We start from the raw sequence: 23,452 nt of genomic DNA on the forward strand, positions 1-23,452 counted from the left end.
TTTAATCAGGCCACGAGACAGCGACACTTGGCGTTCCAACTTTTTGCCAAGTGTCACGCCAAGTTGGCGACAAATAAGGATTATTTTGTCACGTAAGATTATTTGAATAAAAAAAGTTGGATAGATTTAAATAGACTTCGTAGGATAAAAAAGTTAGTTTAGAATTCTATTTTCAATCAAATTTTGGATATAATTTTAGTATAAAATTGTTAATTTAGAGTTTTATTTTCGATAAAATACCAATATTTCATATGTACAAATTGAATTATAATTTTATTCAAAAAAAAAAAAAAGATTATAACTCTCAATAGTTATTATATAAATTTATTTTTTATATCATAATATAGTTTGGAACGAAGGAAGTAGTTCAAAACATACAACATCCATTTATAATATATTCTAATCGATTAAAATAATATCCTTCACAATCTAATACTTCGTATGATTTTATTACTATATGTAGACCACTCAATCGGGTCGGGTCACGAGTCATTACGGATCGGTTCACTTTAGGTTACGAGTCAAGAAATGACAACCCTAGCCCAAAGTTTTGGGTTCGGGTCAACACAACGGTTTTAGAACAATTTTTTTATTTAATTTATTTTTGCTAATTTTTTGGAATTTCTAATATTTCATGCTTACGTTGCTATTTACTTATGTATTTAACCAAATATTTTCACCAATATTATTATTAGTCATTAACATGCCTACGACATAGTTTAAATTGTCACAAAAGCACAACAATTCCTAACTAATTTTGTATCAATGATATATTTTAAAATTTGACATATAGATTAAAAATTTTATCTTAAAAATTAAAAAACAATCCGGGCATCACACGGGCACAAAACTAGTATCATATCACTAATAAATAAAGTCGGTCTCACAGCCTAGTCACGAGACAGAGACACTTGGCATTCCAGTTTTTCGCCAAGTGTCGCACCACATAGGCGACAAATAGGTATTATTGTGACACATATGATGCTAAGTAAGTGAAATTTGGATAGTTTTTTAAAGATAAAAATGTTGTATAGAGTTTTACTATCGATATACTTCTAATAATTCATATAGTATACAAAATTAATCATAACTTTCAATAAATATCTTATAACTCGGTACTATATTTCCATCATAAAATTCGTGTTAAAAAGTTCTTTAAAATAAGATCCATGTACAATATATTTCATTTGTTTACAAAAATAATAGAGAATTAGTGAAAATAAGTTTCAATCAGGAAAAATATTTTTAGTTTTGGTAAAAAATACTTTCAGTTCAGTCAAAATAATTTTAGTTAAATAAAATATAATTTCAGTTATGTATGTCTAAATATCTTGCATTATAAAAGGGATTATAGGATCGTATTTAATATTCAATCTAAAAAGTTTATCCTAAACTTTTATCAACCATCAAGGCATTGCCCGGGCACAAAAATAGTATATATATAAAGGGGAGTTTTTCCCGAATTTTGAGAGAGCCACGTAGTATAAAAATTTCTTAACGCGCCAGATAAGATTATAAATGTTAGTTGTAGCCAATTAAATAAGAGATTGTAATTTCTTATAGAATTAAATAATTCAATGCCACATAAGCAAAATTGGCGAATGGGATTTTAAAGTTTAAATTAATTAAATATAAAATATTATCTTTTGATATTAGGAATTTTATCTAAAATATATAACGATGTTGAGAAAATTCAAAATTTATTTTGAAATAAAATATTAAATAATGTAATACATACGACGAATAAAATAACAAATTTTATCACATAAATACAAAAAAATATTTGTTTTAAAAAATAAAGTTATTGGAGCTAGGCTTGTTTACTAAACGAGCTAGAAATTTTTCATCGAACTCTTCAGTTGTTTATTAATGTACGAGTTTTGACCGAGTAAGTAAGTTAACAAGTCATTCACGAATGCATTGACCCATTGAACTTCCTAAAGACAACAAAATCCGTACAATCTTGTAAGTGCGCATAGTATATTATCACAAATTCAAAGAAGACAACCCAAAAACATTCACTTTTTGGAGGAAAAAATTGTGAGTAACGGATTAATTAAAGGGTAATTATATAACCTAGTATATAATCTTATACTTTCTCCATTTTATATTAGTTGACACATTTTTAGGCGCGTTTGTCAGTGCATAATTTCAAATAATAATAACTTCAATTTTGTACATCAAAAAAATTTATTTGGAAAATAAATGTTGAGACGATCGAATCAAACAAAACTTCTCTTGACTATGTTTTATCTCATGATTATATCACAATAAAAATCAAAGTAAATAATGTTAGTAGTGGTGAAAGTCAAAATTTGTCAACTAAAAATAAACATAAGGAAAGTACTAAACTCATTACCCCTGCCAACAATCTAGGTAAATTTTAATGATTAGATTTTTTTTTATAAGATTTTAAAAGTATTTCAAACCCTTCTTTAAAAGAAGAAGAAAAATAGTCGTATGGACTATTAAAAGAAGAAGGTGAAGAAAGCTAAGATGGGATTACTCATATACATATTACTAAATTTAGGGTATGCTTGATTCATTTTTAATTGTTCAAATTAAGGATGAATGTCATTATTAATTAATGGATTCTAAACTTCCATATAGTCACAATTTCAAATCAAATTTATATTTTACATGCAAAAGTGTCGATGAACTTGAGATGTTAGGGTTGCATAAATGAAATTACCATTTTCAATAACATGGCGAGTTTTGAAGCATCGGGCAACGAATAAAAGGAAGAAGAATGAACAATTGTTTTGAAGCATCAATGACAACTAATAAATGGAAGAAGAATGAACAATTCGACGATGCTAAAAACTTCAAGGTGATTATATATTTAAATTATTTATCGGTTTTGGATTATAGTTTTACTAAATATAAGTCTATTAAAATTTATGACAAACTCCTTGACAAAAAAATAAATAAATAAATAAATTTATGACAAATTCTCTCCAATAATTGATTATCTTTCCTGAGCTTGAGTTTATTTTTAGCTTTCAAGAGTAAGTCAATACTTGTATATATATATATATATATATATATATATATATATATATATATATATATATATATATATATATATATATATATATATATATATTTTTGTAATGCTTGTAAAGGCTTAAAATTATTGCATAAATGATCACGAAAATGGGTAGAAATTAAATTACACATTTTAATTTGGGAATGTGTCATTCAAAAATTAAGATATATATAGTACATGCGAGAAGCTAGCCAATTCACAAGAAAATTACAAATTATAATGTATTCATATATGTAATCAAGGGTAGGGCAAAACTAAATTTATTGTATACGTTAATATGCAAAACAATTGAAAGATGAAAATCAAACCTTACAAATCATCAATAACATAATACTAAAACAAACACCAGGAATGACACGTGTCACTTCCTGGTGCTGTATTTTTCCTCCAAAACTGTTTTCTCCTTCTTTTTTTCTTTCTTTTTTAATTTTTTCATTACCTTTTATTGTAAATATATTTTATATATATTCATCAAATCATTTGATTGTGATTCTCTTTCCTAATAAAAATATATATATTTGTGATTCACATATTTTCATATCTTTTATTGTATATTATTATTATTATTATTATTATTATTATTATTATTATTATTATTATTATTATTATTATTATTATTATTATTATTATTATTATTATTATTATATATACAATTCAATCTATAACGTAATATTTAAACAAGCACTAGAAAGAAATCGACTCTAGAAATAACACGTGTCACAATTTGGTATTGTTTTTTCCTCTAAGGTTTTTTCCACGGTGACATCAACTACTTATTGTAAAATATACTAAAAATATTCACCAAATCATTCACTTACTTAAACAAAATATATATTTGTGATTCACATATTTTCCATAAAATACTATTCTAACGTCTATTACTTTGTATATATATAGAGTATATATTATTTCCTAATCCTTATGCAGTATTTTATTCCTTCAAATCTTCAATATATTATATATTCAGTAAATTTGTAACAAAAAAAAATAAAAAATATATATATTATGCGTTTTTGAAATAATTGATTCATACTTGATTATTACTATTATTCCCTAAGCCTTGTTTTGTTATTCGTATATTCTCTATTTAGAAATTTACAAATGTTTTAATTTCTATTTAGGAAACGGCTTCCTAGTAGCATAATTTTTTTTACAATATCAATTTTTTTTGATTTATTTTTAATTTTTAGTTATTTATGTATATCAAAAGCACGACAAATTAGATATGTTTTCCACTATCCGAAATTGTATCAAACACACTATAGTAATTATTTATGTTACAATCCCATAGTGTTTAATATACAATTTTAAAATAATTAATTATTTAGTTAATAAAAAGAAAAACGTTATCAATTTATCATTAAAATTTTAAACTTATTTGTCTAATTACTCTGTCGTCATTATATTTCATGTTTCATTTCATTATATACATAAACAAAATACTATGGTTATATATTTTGTCCACATGCATTATACAAAATATTTTATTTTTATTTTTTAAAAATTTTGTGTTGAATTATAAACAATAGTGAAATTAATTACCGTGCATGGCACGGAACCTAATCTAGTGATTTATATAATATGGAGAAACAATATGCAAGTTTAATCTATGTGCAATGTAAAAATCAAATATAAATATAATACTCGTATATTGTATTGGGATATACCAATTGGTTGTTGGTGTAGTGATGATTGGGACTACACTTGGTACGGAGGACCCGTGTTCGATCCCCCACAACAACAATTGGGAGGGGAATGGAACCTAACCACCCAAAACTGATCCTCGAATCCGGATTAGCCCAAAGGGTGAAGCGGGTGGAACACCAAAAAAAAAAATATTGTATTGGGATATGGTTTTAGAATTAAACTTAGAAATTTATGAGTTAGACTTATGAAATAAATTTGTATAATTATACTTTAGGTGTAAGACTAAAAGGCCAACAATTGTTTCATTAAGAATTAGTTTTAATTGATTTGAACCACTTGAAAAGAGGTCGGCTCTGTTGACTAAGTGAAACTATCGCCTATAAATTAACTCCTTAGTTTCCTATATAGCACAACACCAATTCTAATTTTACCAATGTCGCGGAAATAGTCATGTAGGCATGCAATTAACTCCTATCGCCTATAAATTAACTCCTTAGTCCTTTTTTTTTTTTTTTTTGTTCAGGTTTTTGTGTTACTTCTGTTGTTGACCATTCTCATTCCGGCAGTCTCAGGAGTAGATGGCGATCTAAATGACATGAACATATTCGAGAACTTCTATAGAGTTTATGTGATTGTAATAGTAAAAGTATTATGTAGTTTGGTTATTGGCTTAGTTCTAGGATTGATAGGATATTATATTTATACAAATTGTTTTCAACCGATTCAGGTTCATCCTATAATTGAATTGGTTTAATTTTGAAATAACATTACTCATGTAAATTAAAACTAATCCTTTGTAATAAGAGTCTAAAAAGTTTCTTTAATTTATTTATTTACTCCTTTTTTTATCAAATAGCGTCACTTGTTTACGCATAGAGTTTTTATCTTTACCAAATTAATTATTTTATCACGCAAGTGGGTCAAGTTGAGGATATAAAATATTATTAAAAAAAAGCAAATGGGAGAATATTTTAGTCACACACACAAACGATTGTGAATGTGTACAAGGTTCTTGGGAATACTTCGTTCATTTTTGTTGAGCTTAATAGAAACATAATACAAATACTTATGGCCTTAGTTTGGTAATTGACTACTGCCTGCTGGCTATTTCTCTTGACTAGTCTGACCAACTGTTTGTATTGGCTTTTTGTGCTAATTATTTGACTATTGACTCTTAATAAATAAGTTTAATAAAATTGATTGTTGATTGATGTCTGTCTTAATAGCTTTTGGTTTTTAGCCGAAAAACTAGCTTTTTAGCCAACAAAAAAGCTAGATAACCAAACATATATTTTGGCCTTCGATCACATCCAAATGCCAAAAGCCATAAGAAAAGCTATGAAAAAATTGTTACCAAACAAGCCCTACATGTTTTTTCCCCATTTGCATAGACACAAATTAGCTCTTATTAATTTTGTTTGACAAAGGAAATATAGTATACATGTTATTTTGCTTGAATTAGAAAAAGGCAAATGGTATCAAAATGGAATACTAAAATTAGTGAAATAATTCTATGTAACTAGCAAGAAAGGTTATCCCCAGTAGCAACACCAAGCTGACTACAATACTCAGTATAATACTTAATACGAGCATTAACAGCAGGGGTGTTGCCACCATTGCATTCTATGCTATTAATAGCCCTAATGGTTGAGCCGAACCCTTGGCCGGAGATGATCTTAGAGTGTACATTGTCCATCCAATACCAGAAGGCCGTCTTGAAGGCGATAAGGGGATCGTTGGCCACAGTTTCCGGTGCATTTAAGCCGTCGAATCCAATACTTTGTCCTGCAGGTCCATAATTGAAGTTCCATGACAGCTGAATTGGTCCTCTGCCGTAGTATTCCTTGTTGGGGTTACATGGCCATTGTTTGTCGTTTTCGTCACAGTAGTCGCCTGATTTATCAATTTCCTCTATGTAGCAAAAATCTGTACATGAAGAACGTTTATTCTCATTAATACTTGGATCAAATTAATTTAATTTGTTTCAACTTGAATGTGCTACTATTATTTGGTCAAACTAGTAATCGATAATGATCACGTATGAAAAGATTTTCTATTTTATTTATCTATTGAAAGGCATGTTATGTACATAAACCAAATGGACAGAGATGCCGTAGTAATAATAGAGTCAATTGATCATACTTAAATTTATATTTTGAAGATTTTCTAGAATTGAGATTTGTGTTTTTCAATATTTTTTATAGAATTAAACTACTTAATGAGGCGGGGTTACAAATGCTAACACTGAAAATGGCTCAGTGTAATTTTGTTAAATTGGACCCTAAAATCATTTTTTTAACGAAAAATATTTTACAAATTATAATTTTGTGATAAAATTGAAGAATAGATTATTGATTAACAATTTTCTCTTTACTTAGGGGCCCTCTACGATCGACCACCCTGCACATGCTCAAAACCACCCCTAACTTATATTGAACCCACTTGATTTTCACTTGATTTTATACTGTACAATATAACCTAACTATAATATTATTCTAGATCCGCCACCTAAAACAAATCATCATTTTATGCTTAATATTTGAATAATTGTACAATAAGAAAGTAATTGATTAGATTTGCTTTAAAGATTGACCAAAGTAGTTTACTACGTACCTTGTTCTTACTGTATTTATTAACAAATTAAATAAATTAAAGGAAAAAGCTAATGAATACCCGGGTGCGTTGGATAAGATAACTAAAATTAAAAGTAAATATATTAAGTTGAAATGAACATCATTCCTAAGTTAATATCATTTTAGAGATTATTTTAAATGCTTATCTAACGCGCCATGTTCGTTAGACTGATTTGTTCAAATAAAATCGCAACATCCTAGCATCATGTACATAAAAGCCAAGTATATGTAACAAGAGTTAGTATACTTACGTCCAGTTTCATGGGTAACATGAGCGAAAAACGCGGCGATTTCACGTTTAGAATCATCAGTTGTTCCAACAGTACCAAACTGAGGATAGCTGCTAAGAGCATCTAAGAAAACAGACCTGGTATAGAAATTCCTACCAGCACAACTAGCATCAGCTTGATCAATTATCCCATTAAAGAAAGCATCAGTGACTACATCAGGGACAGAAACACCACTCGGCGTGGTAGGAGTAGGTGTCACGGGAGTAGTGCAAGGACCTTCTTTGCACCCTTCACCACAGTATGCATCTGTTGATCCGCAGTAGCCCCATTTGCTGCAACACAAACTCGTGTCGCAGCCGCAGTTCTGAGCTCGAACTAGGATGCTCGAGGCACAAGCGGCGATGAAGACTACCACGAAGATTGGGTTGAGAGATGTCATGGATCAGATTTGGATAGGGTGGTTATGGAAGGTGAGTTGAGGAAAGGGAGATGAGATGAGGTTTGTAGAATAAGTGGATGGAATGAGTTATTTATAGTTAAAATAATGGGACAGGAAATGAAGGAGAAAAGTCTAATTTGAATAGCGATTAGTTGAAGCGTATTGCCGGTATTGAAATACGATGTTCATATTATAATAAAGTCATGTTTAGATTGATCATTGACATTGTACGTTGCAATTGTGCATCTAGATGGATTATTGATGTATTGTTGACTTTTGACTTTGGCTTGGTCGTACGATCACATACACTAGGGTGGGTATATTTTGTGTCGGCTATTTGTGTCAACGGCAGCATGCGCAATTACTACCTTTAAATGAGTAAAACACACTTTTATTTATAAATTTTTTTTGACAAATTAAAATGTTATAACAGCACAATGAAATTTATTTTAATAAAATAACTTTTATAATAACATAGTGATTTTTTTTTTTATTAATAAAACGGTCATAATGGTGTCTCTTTTATTAGTGGTCCATAATAAATTAATTAATGCGAACCAAGTGTTTTTTTTTTTTTAAATAATTTGTAGTGTAAGTGTAGATAGTAAGGGGCAAAAACTATAAAATATTTATGTAAGTGGAGTTAGTGGGAGAGAGGAATAATAAAATAGTAGTTATCTGCGTTTTTACTAAAATGGAATGTGTTGCGATTATTATGAAATAGATGGAAAAAAGAAAGTGTTGCGATTATTACTACAAAATGGAGAGAGTATATTGTATTAAATTCATGTTTAATTCACCTTTTTTTTTACTTATTTCAAATCAGATCAGAAAATTTAAGGCAAAATCAGATCAGATAAGAAAATAATTAAGGTCATGCTTAGTTAAATTGGAGGTCACAAATTTGGAAAAAAAAATTATTTCAAAAACACTTCGATTTGCTAGTAGTAAACAAATATGCGTGTAGCAAGACATATTTTGTCATACAAAAAGAGGCATTTAAGATATAACTTTACAAATTTCACCTCAAATTGGATTATTAAGGGCCAAAATATTCACCAACATATTAATCGAGCAATAATATTATTGACACGCAAGTTCAGACATTAATCATGGTATTGTTTTTTTTTTAATTTTTGCAAATGTTTAACTTAAAGATTTCTCCATTAAAGTTTAAGACAACCCCCAAAACCTTAACTAATCAGTTTTCAATTCCCTGCTAGATAATAGAGTCACGCAAAATGGAGATATTTCCACTACTACATTTTCGATCAAATGCAACGCCAAAAAATGAGCTAATGCAACGCCCTATTCAATGTCGTCGCAATAGATAACCCGACGCCACGGTAGGATTAACTAATACAAAAGTCAATTATATATCATATCTAATGCAACGGTCCCTTATATGTCGTTGCATTAGATTGGACTAATACAACAGCAACAAGAACTAACACAACGGCTGCTAGATTTTCAATATTATATTCTTTCCCTCCGTATTTTATACCCAAAATTTTGAAATTCGAAATTAAAGACCCCAAATATTTTAATCCCCGCCATTGTTGAGTCCCAGTTTTCTCACCCTCTTTCTCTCATGAATTTAACCCCCCTTCACATTGCAATTTTTGCGACAGAGGATGAGATCGAGCAGGGGATAATTACTGCATTCTTGGATGCATTTGAATTAGACTCGTTTTGGCCTTGTTCTTTGTACAATTTTGGCAAAGGGAGTGACATTATGAGTCCCAAAATATGGCAAGCGCTCGGTTTAATGGTCAGACTTATGGCTTCTGGGTCCTCCTTTGCCGTTTCCGGTGAGGGTGAAGTTGAGGGCTTTGTTTCTGAGGGTGAAACACCACGCACAGTGGTGTTAGGGTTAGGGTTCCACCACGGAACCACTCCAAAACCCACCTCCATTGACGAATTAGGGTTTCACAAAGACAACTGGGAGCAAACGAGGAATTAGGGTTTGGTTCTGGGTCTGGGTCATCACTTCTTGTCTTGAACAAGCCCAGATCTGTGGCCAAACCCCCTTCAGTCCGTAGGGTTTCTTATCTATCTCAATTTCAAAGGATTCAAGGTCCTCCTAACAAAATCACTTGCGATGATGATGATGTGAACGTGGAATCCCCCCTCTGAGCTTTTTAAACGGGCTTAATTTTGTTGTTGGTAACTGTTTTTATGAAACTCTAGCTCAATTCAATTTATGTCAATTTTTTTTTTGTAGAATCCTGTTTAGGTGGTGGAAGAATTAATCATGCTTGCATACCAGTAACCTAGGTTACTAGCGGGATGGATAATTGTTGGTGAAATGTGTGTGGTTGTTGTTGTTGAAACAACATGTGTGTTATGCTGTGTAGGCTATAGTGTGGTTAGTTTTTGTTGTTGTTAATCCAACATGGTGTGGTTGTTGATACATGTGGTTAGTTGTTGTTGTTGTTGTTTATCTATTGTTGTTGCATATGGCAGGTTGGGTTAGGAGTTAATTAGGTTGAGGTGTTTTTTAGGGCAATAGATGGTCGGTTAGAGTCGTTTTATGGTGATTGTTAGGCTATTGTCGCTGTGATGTTTTGTGTGTTGTTTTGCTATTGATGCTGCCTCTACTTGCCCTACTATTAGTTATTGTTGTCTTTCCCCCTCCCCTGCTTGTTGCCCTGATGTCTTCCCCCTTAGCTTGTTGGTTACTGTCCATGGTTTCCTTTGAAATCACCCCTAATGCATGGGCAGAGATAAAGACATGTACTAGCAACTTTTCTATGAGTCAATTATTCGAAAAAGGACCTATTGAATGTGTTTATAAAGACAATTATCTAGATGGCAAGGTATCAGTAACTTGAATACTAACTCACTGTAAATATGCCTCATAAAATTCAACATGAGTTTAATGCCCATCAATCTGATAGACATACATCCTACTAACATTTTATTTAATAAGGATAAGACATCTTAATATCCTCAAAATGTTGGTCCATTGCTGATGATATGTTGAGTTCTTATATCATACCAGGTGTCAAGCTTTCTTTTAGGTGTTGTTGTTGAAGTTTGGACAATATTCTTTTACCAATTTTCTTCGGGTGTTAGTGACATTAGCATTATATGATTATGAGTAGTAAAGGAACTATGTTGGCACATACTGCTAATGGTTGTATAAGCTATGTAATAACATGTTTAGGTAGGAGTGAATGCATTACCCTATATAAGTGTGACTTTGCACCTACACAAACTAAACTTACAAACATCATTTTCTCCTATAACCCTCTAAGGTATAGTTTTTGCTCCAAATCTAGCATCCATTCTCACACATTCAGACCTTTCTTTCCAAAGTAATTGATATTCCTCACCCTACATAGTTTATTATATATAAATTCTTAATTGACGTGTTATTAACTTTTCTTATGTACTCATCTCAAAGTCGTAAATGCTTTTATTGCTACTCTATATGTGTGTGCAGGCTGCCGGTGTTTAATAGGCTTGTGCATATGTTTTCATGAAGACTAAATACCATATATAAAATTAGAAATACCTAAATTTCCAAAACATAACTAGTTGGCCAGATTTGAACACTAATAATGCATTTTCACTTGCTAAAACTAGCTAATTCAACTAATGATAAATAATACTAGCTAGTCATGCTAAATTTATAGTTAATAATACATTTATCTTACAGGAAAAGTGCTAGTTCAGTTTACGACCCTTGACCTACAAGTGAAAATATTGTGTGAGACTAATATAATTAGTTTATATTATTTATACTCTATGTTAGTTTAGTCTGTACTAAGTATAGTATGTCAAGGCTCACCTTTGGTTAGATACACAACTTTTTTTTATTTTAAATAAGGAACCAAATGCTACGGTTGTTAGTCTTTTATCAGGCTGTTTCTTAAGTCGTTATTTCATCGAGTAGATGGCAAGTGGAGTGAGGAGTATAGTTCACAGTTGGTCCCCGAGGATATAATAATGTTCCTGGTCTTATTTGGCGTCGATTGTATAAGTATGTGTCTAATCTGTTGATATCGTTTATAGATTGAGTTATTGAAGATTGAAGATGGACTTATTCCTTGTCTATGAGCTTACTACTATGTCATTAGTATTGAGTGCATTATCTTGTAAATACTATGCATGTTTAATTGTGAACTTTCATTCTTTCCTATTTGTTTAAATTTGACATTCTCTTAGATTATTTACTCATACTCTGTGATAGTGAAGGATTCTTGTACACGGATAAACTTTCGGAACTTTGAGTTTATCTTCATTAACCTTGATACAACTACTTACTTGTATGTTATGAGCTTTTGAACAATGTCCCTATGTATTGCACACCTCTCATGCACAGACTACAGTGTAGTTCTTAGAGAATAGTGAAAATGCTTAAAGCTACTTGTTATTACATTTGCACATGTAATTTTAGGGTCTGAGGCACATGAAGGGTTTTTGATCTGGACTTTATTGTTCGTTGTAGCCACTACATCCTCCGGGTATTTTTTTACTTAACTTTTTATCTGCTTGAATTATATATGAGAAAAGAGGAATGATGGATGTTTATCTTCTTTTTTTATTCTGAATTCTTGAAATTGGATTGTGTTTTTATAAGGTTTTTGTGTTTTATTTGATATATGTAGGTTGTAGGGAATTGACTACACTGATTTTTGACTTTGTGTTTTTTTACTGGTATAGCTTGCAATTATTATTCATGAGCTAATTAGTTTTCGACGATAAGAACGAACTGACCTATATTTAGGATGATGTAGGTGTAAACAATTGCTTGAGCACATCAACGATTGCTATGACAAGAGTCAACTCGATTAAGGAAACTTTAAACACTGAGTTGCAAAGAGCTTAAGCAGCATCCAACATCATCAAGTACTAGTAAAATAGGTGGATACTGAAGCTGAAGAAGGTGCTTCCCGAATTGTTTTACCTGACAAATTGGAGAAGCGGGAGAAAGAAATGATAATGCGGTCAAAACAATTGCTGAAAATATGGTTTGGGGGACAAAATGATTTAGTTTTAACTTTTTTATTGTTTTTTTCTTATTTTAACTAGTGATAATTTAATTTTGTAATTTTTCTTATAGATAACAATGTACAAACTTTTAATTTATATTAATAAATTATGATTTTTTTAAAAAAAGATTATTATTATTATTATTATTATTATTATTATTATTATTATTATTATTATTATTATTATTATTATTATTATTATTATTATTATTATTATTGGTATTAGGGTATAGGAAACCGTGGCATTAGGTATTATAGCTAATGCCACGGCAATAATTTTGTCGTTGCATCAGGTGTTGATCTAATGCAACGGATCATTGATGTCGTGGCATTAGGTGTTATATGTCGTTGCATTAAACCTACTGCAATGCCATCAGATGCTACGGTACATGGCCGTTGCATTAGGCCTAATGCCACGGAATTTGACGCCTAATGCAACGGATTTGAGGGTTGCAATAGGTCAAAAATGTAGCAGTGTTCATAATGTAGTCTTCTTAGTAATTAATTTTGGAAATATTTTCAACAACAACCTAACTTTTGTGCGGCTAGCTCAAAATAACTAAACCTTTTGATTAGCTAAAAAATGTTGACTTTAAGGAGAATTTTCCTTAAATAAATTAGATTAATTATAACACACTTAATTGTACTTATTGTTAATTAATTGTATTTAATTGTTATTATAAAACTTAAAATAACCACTCACCCCCACTACATGGCAGCCCTCCATCCCCATCCACCGTCGACCACCAAACGGACCACCTCCCTCACTCTTCACCCTTTTATATTCTCCCTCTCTAAGTGTCGGCGATCGACCACCTATTTGCCCACCCCAACCCCGTTATCAACCCCTCCATAAACGCCACCCGAGACCCACCCAAACCTACCTTAACCACCCACCTCGAAACTCAAACCCCTAAACGGCTAAACTCACTTGAACCACCCACCTCAAAACCTAGATCCTTAAAACTACTTGAAGCACCCACCTCGAAACCCACTTGAACCACCGACCTCCAAACCTAAATACTGAAACCCACCTGAATAACCGACCTCCAAACCCCATACGTCCGACCATGAAACTAATAAACCCTTCCTAAATGTCGGCCTTCTCAATTATATTAATGGGATATTCTCAATGGTAACCTCCAATATTTGTTACGCACCAATTGTAACCCCCCTTTTTTTGGATTATACAAAATGACCTTAATTTAATTTTTTCAATCACTCATAACCTTATTTCATTAAATTTATTAACTATAATTAGATTTATATTTTAAAAAAAATAATAAAATTAACCCAACCACCTGCCAGCCACCCCCACCTGCCCAGCCACCACCACCAAAAACCCACCCATCATAACCCAGCCGTAGCCATTGACGAGTCCTTCCCCTTTCCCCCCGGAGTGCCGTAGCACAACCCCCTTCCCCGACCACCCTCCCCTTTTCCCTTCCCCGACGGTTAGCAATTCTTGAAAACTGCTGGAATTGAAGAATCGAGCCTGCCGGAATCAAGCCTGACGGAATCGCGCCTACCAAAATTGCGGTGGCTGGAATTGTATTCAACCTGCAAAAATCAGCCGGATTTACCGCTCGAAATTGCTAGATTTCACAGCGAAACTAACGGATCTGGGCTTGCAATGTTGGCGGATTTTGACCTCGAAATCACCAGTTTTTGACCAACGAAGGTTGCTGGAATTTCGCCACAATCAACTGAAGAATCCCCTCCACAATCAATTGAAGGTTGCCGGAACGCCGAAATCTAGGGTTTCGATTTTAGGGAATTCGTTTTTGGGGTTTTAGGGTGTCGAGGATGGTGGTTTAAGGGGGAAATGTGGGTAAAGGTGGGGTTTGGGCAGGTGGGGGTGGCCGGAAATCGGAAAGAGGCGGGAAGGGGATGGGTTTTTGGGTAGGGTGGCCGGAAGGCAAGTGGGGAAGGAGGCCGGGGAGGTGGTGGCCTGAAGTTATGGAGGGGGAAAGGGACGAAGAAGAAGAAGAAAGGGAAAATCGTCGGTGGCTACGGTTGGGTTATGGTGGGTGGATTTTTTGGTGGTGGTGGCTGGGCAGGTGGTTGGGTTAATTTTATTAGTTTTTTTTTTAAAATATAAATCTAACTATAGTTAATAAATTTAATGAAATAAGGTTACGAGTGATTGAAAAAATTAATTTAAGGTCATTTTGTATAATCCAAAAAAAGGGGGGTTACCATTGGTGCGTAGCAAATGTTAGGGGTTACCGTTGAGAATATCCCTTTATTTATTTTTACCAAAAATAGTAATAATTTGTTTATTTTTTTAGACGATGATGTTCATACAACTTATACTATGCATTAATTTAATTCCACACCTAATAATTTGACACCAAAATAATACAAATTCATTTTTGATATCAAAATAATACAAATGAAGAATTACTAAAAAAATTTAACTCCATTTTTCATACTAAAACAATACAAATGAAGAATTAATCCATGTTTCTTCTGTTAAAAAGATGTGTTTCTCACCCACTACAGTGATCCACCTGGTCTCCGTCGTCTATTCCGCTCGCTCACCCTGTCGTAGTTTTCCTTTGATTTCACCCTCCATTCTTGCTTATCATTCTCTGATTTCTCCGACCTCCGTCCCTTACCTTCCTCAGCTCTGAACCACCTTACTCACATTAAAGCAACCGTCGTTGCCCCGCCATGGTGTCTTCTCGCCAATCCTATGACATCATTCACCACCATATATACACTTAAAATCTAATTGCTAATTCACGATTCAAATTTTTCTTTTGCAAAATATTTCAAACTGTTATTTCTAAAATATTCACGAGGGACCAAGTTCTCTCGACCAATAGAAAGTGTTAAAAATGTTTGTCTATGTGAGGTACACATGTTATTAAATCGACGTCATCAATAATTTCATCACAACTGTAAGACCATTGGAATAAATACCTCTTTGTAATTTTCCATCAAAATTATAAATACGCCTAACTATACTTTGGACGAACATTCACACATAGGCAGTCCCCACTCTATTTCCAGCTTTTTACAAAGTCTCTTATTTTATCTACATTTAGCCCTCTTACCCTAGATCTTTCTTACAAATTAACTTTTATCTTACACAGTTACACCCACCTACTTTATGTATGCCTTCTCTGAAACAAAAAGTAGTATATAATAAGGTGTTGAACTTTTTGAAATGGAGAGGTTATTTAGTAATTTGGTTTGATTTAAGTTTTATTTGACAAATACAATAACATTTAAATGTTCAAAGTTTCATCCTCGAATTTGTGTTTTTTCTTCAGAAATATTCATTATCACCCAATACTAACGAACCCTCAAATGGTATTTTTTATTTAGATGAAATACTACAAGAGGAAAGGTGAATTGTAATATGGAGATTGCTAGTCACTTTTTGCGGAATTAAAAAAACTTAACGCAAGTAGAAAAATAGTGCAAGAGAGATTTTACGAGGAAAAGTTCCTGGCCTAATACGAAGTAAAAATCTCAACCCCAACTTTCCACTAAAATAGGCCAACGACTCTGTTACAACCTATAAGGAACATGAGCCTCTACCGAGTTCCTCAACGAACTCATATCCCCAACAATTATTCCCTCTAATAGTTGCAGCTCGAAATCTTCCCTCAAAGATCTCTTCTAACACAAGACTTCCCTCAAAGCCTTACTCTTTCTCCTTCTCTCAAGCTTCACTCAAAGCTTTCTCTACATAAAGAACTCACTCAAGTTCTCACCTCAATATAAGAATTCACTCAAACCCTTATAAATTTCCCATCACAAGAGTTCACTCAAACCCTTAAACAACCTCAAATACATATAAAAGGTGTACTGTATAAAGAGGGAGCCCCAGTTCCTCATTATGAGGAACTCTTTTGTTCCTCATTATGAGGAACACTTTTGTTCCTCATAATGGCATTTTGGAAAATAATGTGATGTTTTCACTTGTGGGGACTGCCTATGTGTAATGAGTGAAACTCTCATATCTTGACACATACCCTATGAGGAACAAAACTTATTCCTCACAATGAGGAACAGGGAATTCCCCCTGTATAAAACTAATATGTTGGACACTTTGAGACTTGTAAAGAACTTGGAACCTGAAGGAATTGACTCACCAACGTGGAAGACATAATATATCTCTCTCGAAACACTCTTCCACTCAAGTGAGACACTATATGGAATGACTATATAAATTCAGACAGTTTGAAACCAAAACTTAGCTTAGCTCTCCTTTTATAGCATGCACAAGACTTAGCCACTACTCCCACTTATCCTCCACTAACAATCAGTTCCCTTAATATTAGGCAACTGCGTGCCAATTACTTGGGCAGTAGAAAAACGTGGTAAGGTGATAGCTTAGTCAAAGTCTTATGCACTTCGTTGAACGTGGAGTAATTTAGGAAAACTAATTTCTTGGAGAGAAGATAAAGGTAAGCAGTTAATAATTTGTTTGATGAAAAAGATAATTTTGTAAAATAATATTTAAGAAATATATTTTCTAAAAAAAATAAAATCTTTTTGTAAAATAATATCAAAGATTTATTTTCCAAAAATAGTTAAAATCTTTTTCCTAAAACTAATTTTATCACATTTAAAAACTTTATCTTCTTAAGGAAAAATAACTAAATATAAATTCATTTATTAAACTAGACGTTTACTTATTTTTCTTTAATTGACCCGTAGAGAACTGACTGGTCAGCAACACCTAGTTCCTTCCAGACTGTTAGTTCCTTAGACTTGTTCCAAACAATTTCTCTTATCCATCATACTTACATGATTCCTAGAAAAATATACTCCTATTTTTCCTGTCATCTTCATGTTTCTCTGATGAAGTTTCTACTCCAAAGCTTCTGTTACTTTAAGGAACTTCTCTTTGCTTGTTCCCACTCAGGAACTGCCGCTTGTTCCATTCAAATAAAAGACTTTTAGGGCTTCTTAGGAGCTGCATATAAAGTCTAAAAGAACGTTTGAACGTTTAGACATCTTTTCTTTGTGTTCCCCCTCAGGAACTCTTCTTCTCTTTGTGTTCCTTTGAGGAACTCAAGCACGATCCATACATTGTACGTTGAGAACCATCTTCATTTGTTTACAATCATCAAAACCTTACAACAATATTAGATAGTTATAGATGTAAATTTGTGAAAAAAAATAACTAATTTGGTGTGAACTAGCATTGTAGCATTAGCATGGAAATGGACATTGATTGGTTTTTCTTACAAGAATACATGTCTTCCATGAGAGTCTTAACAAACAAGCATTGAGCAAAAAGATGAGGTTAATTACTTAATTAGACAGTAGTGGATTCACGGTGGGTTCAAGTGGGTTCATTGAACCCACCGTGGATCCGAAAAAAAGGGTTAAATTCAATATTTGTGTAAAAATTATAATGGAAACATAACGCAGCTCATTGGTAATTAGTGTTTGTAGTTGTTTGCTTAGGCTGTGGTCAGGTGTTCGATTCTAGGCAAGCTTATTGTTTTGCTTTTTAGTAAAAAAAAATTCCCATTGTTATAAAATAGAAAATTGAGGGTGAATAGAGATGTGTATATTATTATACAACATGGGGGATATATATAAACATTTACAATAGCTAGGGTTCTCTTAGAGAACACTAAACCCTAAACCTAGAATATTCCAAAAAGTATAGGAAAATAATGGGCATCCACATTTATTTCATAACACTCTCCCTTGGATGTCCATTATCGAAGATTGTGCCTCGTTAAAACCTTATTAGGAAAAACTCTGTGGGATAAAAACCTAATTAAGGAAAAATATTACATCATTCTTCGTAATACACTCACGATGCTACCCATTAAAAACCTTACCAAAAAAACCCAATATGGTATAAAACCATCATCAAGGGAAAAAGAGTGCAGCGCGTATTTTCTCCCCCTGATGAATGTATAGCTTGAGATCTTCTAATGTAATGAATCCAATATAGTTGAGATATCTTCTCACGTGACGCATAATAGTACCATTCCTTGATCCTCCCAAATCTTCATATCTTCACGCGAACAAGTGAATCTTCATATCACCATACTCGTGATAATAATACATGTGTTTGTCCACAATTCATTCGAATCTCTGTTTAAAGTTGCCTTAATCATTATACTTATGCCTTCTTCTGGAGGCCGATTGACATATTTCGTAGAAATTGATGATCAATAATAGATTAAAATTTATGGCAACACGTGATATAATTTTCCAATTTTATAAGATAGCTACCCACATTCATCACTCGTGATTCTTCTGGACCATAAGAAAATTATTCTCGTCAAAAAATATCTCAATGTTATTCTTTTAAAATTTCATATTTAATATGAGAGCTTGCCAATGAATACAAAGACTGGTTGAATCTCACATACTCAAACTTCAGGTTAAGCTAGATATCAATGATATAGTCATATTAACTTTTCAGAAGTTTGAGAATAATTGCAATATTCAAGATATAAAATTTGTAGGGCTGGGTATTTAAATACATCGTATCAGTTCTTCATGAACTCTTTTTACATGATTCATAACATGTTATTAAATCGACGTCATCAATAATTTCATCACAACTGTAAGACCATTGGAATAAATACCTCTTTGTAATTTTCCATCAAAATTATAAATACGCCTAACTATACTTTGGACGAACATTCACACATACCACAATTATTATATAGAAATTAGTGCATGCAATATGAGATATAAAAATCATGATAAGATATTGAACAAAATATACAATGAATAATGCATCTAACAACTTCCTACACATGCAATAAGTAATCCGTTAACTTATGACTCATGCATGCACATGGACATAAGACTCAAAATAATGCAAAACACTGTACATTGTGGATTTAAAAATCCATATTTCATTGAAATTCTGGTCCATGATAAACTTTTGATCATTATCATTATGCCAACATCAAAATGGAAATATATTTCATATCTCTTATTCACTAGTTCATTTTATAATGCATATGCATATTATTCGCCGGTTCTATAGGATACCGGTGTTATAAAATTCAGGAAGATACAATTTTTCATGCTATTTTACAATAATATCTTAATACATCTCCAATCGGTACCATTATAAATTTTTTTCATATCATAGGCCATCTATTATAGTTCAGATATCTATACCACCTATCAAGGGTATTTCTCACACTATGGTATTAATATACTATTATTATACTTTAAAAGTATCAACTGCACTATCTTGCCATATATCACATATTTATATTGGAACCAATCGTGAAACCTACACTTCAGGTGTAGTGATTCAAAGAAAAATTGACAAGATCTATCTTAATGTTTGCACATAAAATCATTATCACTATGACCAAAATATATCTCTCTATGCCTCCAAATGGGTCATAACGGTATACAAATCAAATCATAGATGTGCAACATATGTTGATACAAAAGTTGGCATGTAACTTTACAAAGTATTATTAGAGGGATCAACTAATTATAATTTTATAATTTTGCCAACTTACTTCAACTCTTCTCCCCCTAAGTTGGTAAAATATCTCAAATATTGGGGCATTTATTCACCAACTTAGAATATATAATTTCATGAGCAACAAATTCATCTCGTAGGATAATCATATTCAACAAATTTTTATCTCTTATGGAGAATAATGAAATTTTGTTCTCTTCTAGAGATCAATATTTATAGGGGGATCATGAATTATGCAGTTGTCTATTTCCTTATTCTATTTCTTATGTGGTGACATAAAATAGCCCCAATTAAGAAATTAATCACTTGTATGTAAACCCAATTTATGGTGGTCTTCTAATTCTCCAAATACGTTACTTTAATAACGAGTTTCTAGTTACTCAAAATCACAAGTTGTTTTAGTGAGCTTCTGACCACTTATTACTTGTTCACATGCAAATTTGTTCAAAACTAGTATATAACCTCTTTAAATTTCTCCAAAACAAACTATTAAATCACAATCCAAATATAGCTCAATCTCAACGTTTTGTCTTACCATTCAATTCATTTCATATATCTAACATGAGAGAGCGTCAGCGCATTACTTTTCATATCAAATGGAACTTCGAGTTTCCAAAACGGGTAATTATTAAACCCGAATGGCCTAATTTAATTATCACAACCAATCACTTTTCTGAATTTAGATTCTGGTCAATTTTCCAACACTAGTAATTACTTTATTTATATATAAGCATATTTTATGCATGACCATGAAAGTGATGTGATATTAGAACACCAACATGTGTTTCTTTATACAATTGGCAAGACAATAAACTAATACTTGATCCAATAATAACTCATACTCTGTTGGAGTGCTTTGACTATAATCTTGATACATGATAAGCTTGTTGGAAATTTTACACTCTTCTGGAGTATATTATTATATAATTATGGTACATATCAATTTTACTAAACATATCTCTTCTAGAGATCTATCAGATTGCATCACTTCTTCAAATTTGCTACTATCAATAATTGCTCTTTTCCCGATAAAAGATTGTTATCTTCAGAACCTATTAGACTACCACGCTTTAGGCGTGCTTTAAGTTCATTAACAACTAATGTTGTCCTTCCGGGACATCGAATTTAATAGGAGCATTTACAGTTGGTATATGGTCGATGACATTTATTCATATCCATCTTTAGGATGGTGTCATTGTAAATATATTTAATAATTATGTGGCCGCCATTATTAAATAAATCAATTATATTAAAGCTAATGTATGTACCAAACTAACCTTCAATGTATTTTATTATTCATGTACAAGGATTATATATAATAATGAAATAAATATTATCTCCCCCTAATCCTTGCACATGGGGTTATGAAATTAATCTAACAACCTTTAAAATCCCTTAGCGCATTTTAAACCATAAATTCTTTTGACAATGTCATGTATCAAGTAAAGTAAATTAGAATTATAAAACTCTTGTTTGTTCCTACTCTTGCCCAATTATATTAACCTTTATATTAAAAATTGTTTAAACTATGGGCATAATAAATACATTTTTCAAGTAAGTTGCTCACAATGTATGTCATTGAATTCATGATACTATTTCTTGGTCAAATAGATATCCTTACAATTTTTTCATAAATTATATTTAATCAAGAAAACATCTTGGAAACACTTGATATCCTCTCAATCATAAAAAACTCATTCAGAGAGTGAATAATCTAATAATCTATGAATCATCAATTCTCATCTTGAGTACATAGAATACTATTCAAATCTTTTTGTATATTCTCTCATGACATTGTGAAATCACATTAGTATTATTACTTGTAGATGTCTTCATAATATTTTGGAGGGTTTATGACCCTTTATAAATTTAAGGAACTGCAAGTCCATATGTATTTCACATCAATTTATTCATCATTTCTATAATCCAACTTCATGCAGGCAAATAATATTACATTATCACACATCAATCAATGTTTCATCATAGAAATCGTGACAGTATGTTTCATAATAGGTTTCACTTATAAGGTTACTAACATGTCATGTCAGCGGAATCATACTTGAGATATTTCACATGATTCAACATATCAATGTCATACATAAAACTGATGTAGCACGTAACATAATTCAACATATACATTACCACAATTTACAAGTCATATGCCTTATGTAAAACATTTTAGAGAAATTAATGCTTTATAGTTGAAAACTCTTATATTACAAGACGTATATCACATGGGATAAACATAGCTCCTATACGTATAAATAGTTGAAACAAATATGCTACCCCCACATAATAAATGTTCACGAAAACATTTAACAAATAGATTAGAAGTTCAAAATTCACATTTTTACCGCATGTGGATTACATGCAAAACAAACTTTGTACGACCTTGCTTATTGGTCTTTTTTAAAATCGAGTCTTTCAATTCTGCTATCAAGCATAGAGATATAACGAGTCTTATTTAGACCTTTAATAACAAAAATAAATGATATACTTATAGCAATTATACATATTTTAAGTTCATGAAAACACTAAATTAATGTATCAAATATTAAGATCAATTGTTCTAAATTCCCTATTAATGTAGCTGTAAAATCTACTAATTAAAATATCATATCATTGATAGTATAATAAAAAGAATCATAATATTATGATAATAATATAGTGTAAATCTTGTTATAAGAAATATAATCATAGTATATTATCTTGTTAATATAATTTTGTTAATTATGGAAACCAACAAATCTTTAGCAAGTATGGGGTATGGACGTATGGTAGTCCGTTAGAGTAAGAATATACTCCGTAAATTTATCTGTTAATCTCTTGGCAAGATTATATTCGATCTTTTGATTAGATAAATATTGCTCGATCTTGTCAAAAAAAACCAAAAAGATTGCTCAAGAGCTAGACATAGTATTAGCCATGGATGATTAGTTATATATTACCCCCTTAATTAAGGATCTTGTTTCTTATTGTTTATCCAATTTGATATTATCTTCAAGCAATA

General features: G+C 31.7%; 1 protein-coding gene across 1 annotated transcript; it reads right to left on the bottom strand.

Annotated features, from left to right (window-relative positions):
* Positions 1–6,078: 6,078 nt before the first annotated feature.
* Positions 6,079–8,080, bottom strand: LOC110716931 (endochitinase EP3-like). The gene is made up of 2 exons (XM_021895583.1): positions 7,581–8,080; positions 6,079–6,622 (listed from the first exon to the last, which is right to left on the bottom strand). Exons 1-2 carry the CDS (start codon positions 7,996–7,998, stop codon positions 6,216–6,218), a joined length of 825 nt encoding a protein of 274 aa, XP_021751275.1. The 5' UTR covers positions 7,999–8,080; the 3' UTR covers positions 6,079–6,215.
* Between the last annotated feature and the right edge of the window lie 15,372 nt (positions 8,081–23,452).

The sequence above is a fragment of the Chenopodium quinoa genome, unplaced genomic scaffold, assembly GCF_001683475.1.
Source record: "Chenopodium quinoa cultivar QQ74 unplaced genomic scaffold, ASM168347v1, whole genome shotgun sequence".
Lineage (NCBI taxonomy): Eukaryota > Viridiplantae > Streptophyta > Magnoliopsida > Caryophyllales > Amaranthaceae > Chenopodium > Chenopodium quinoa.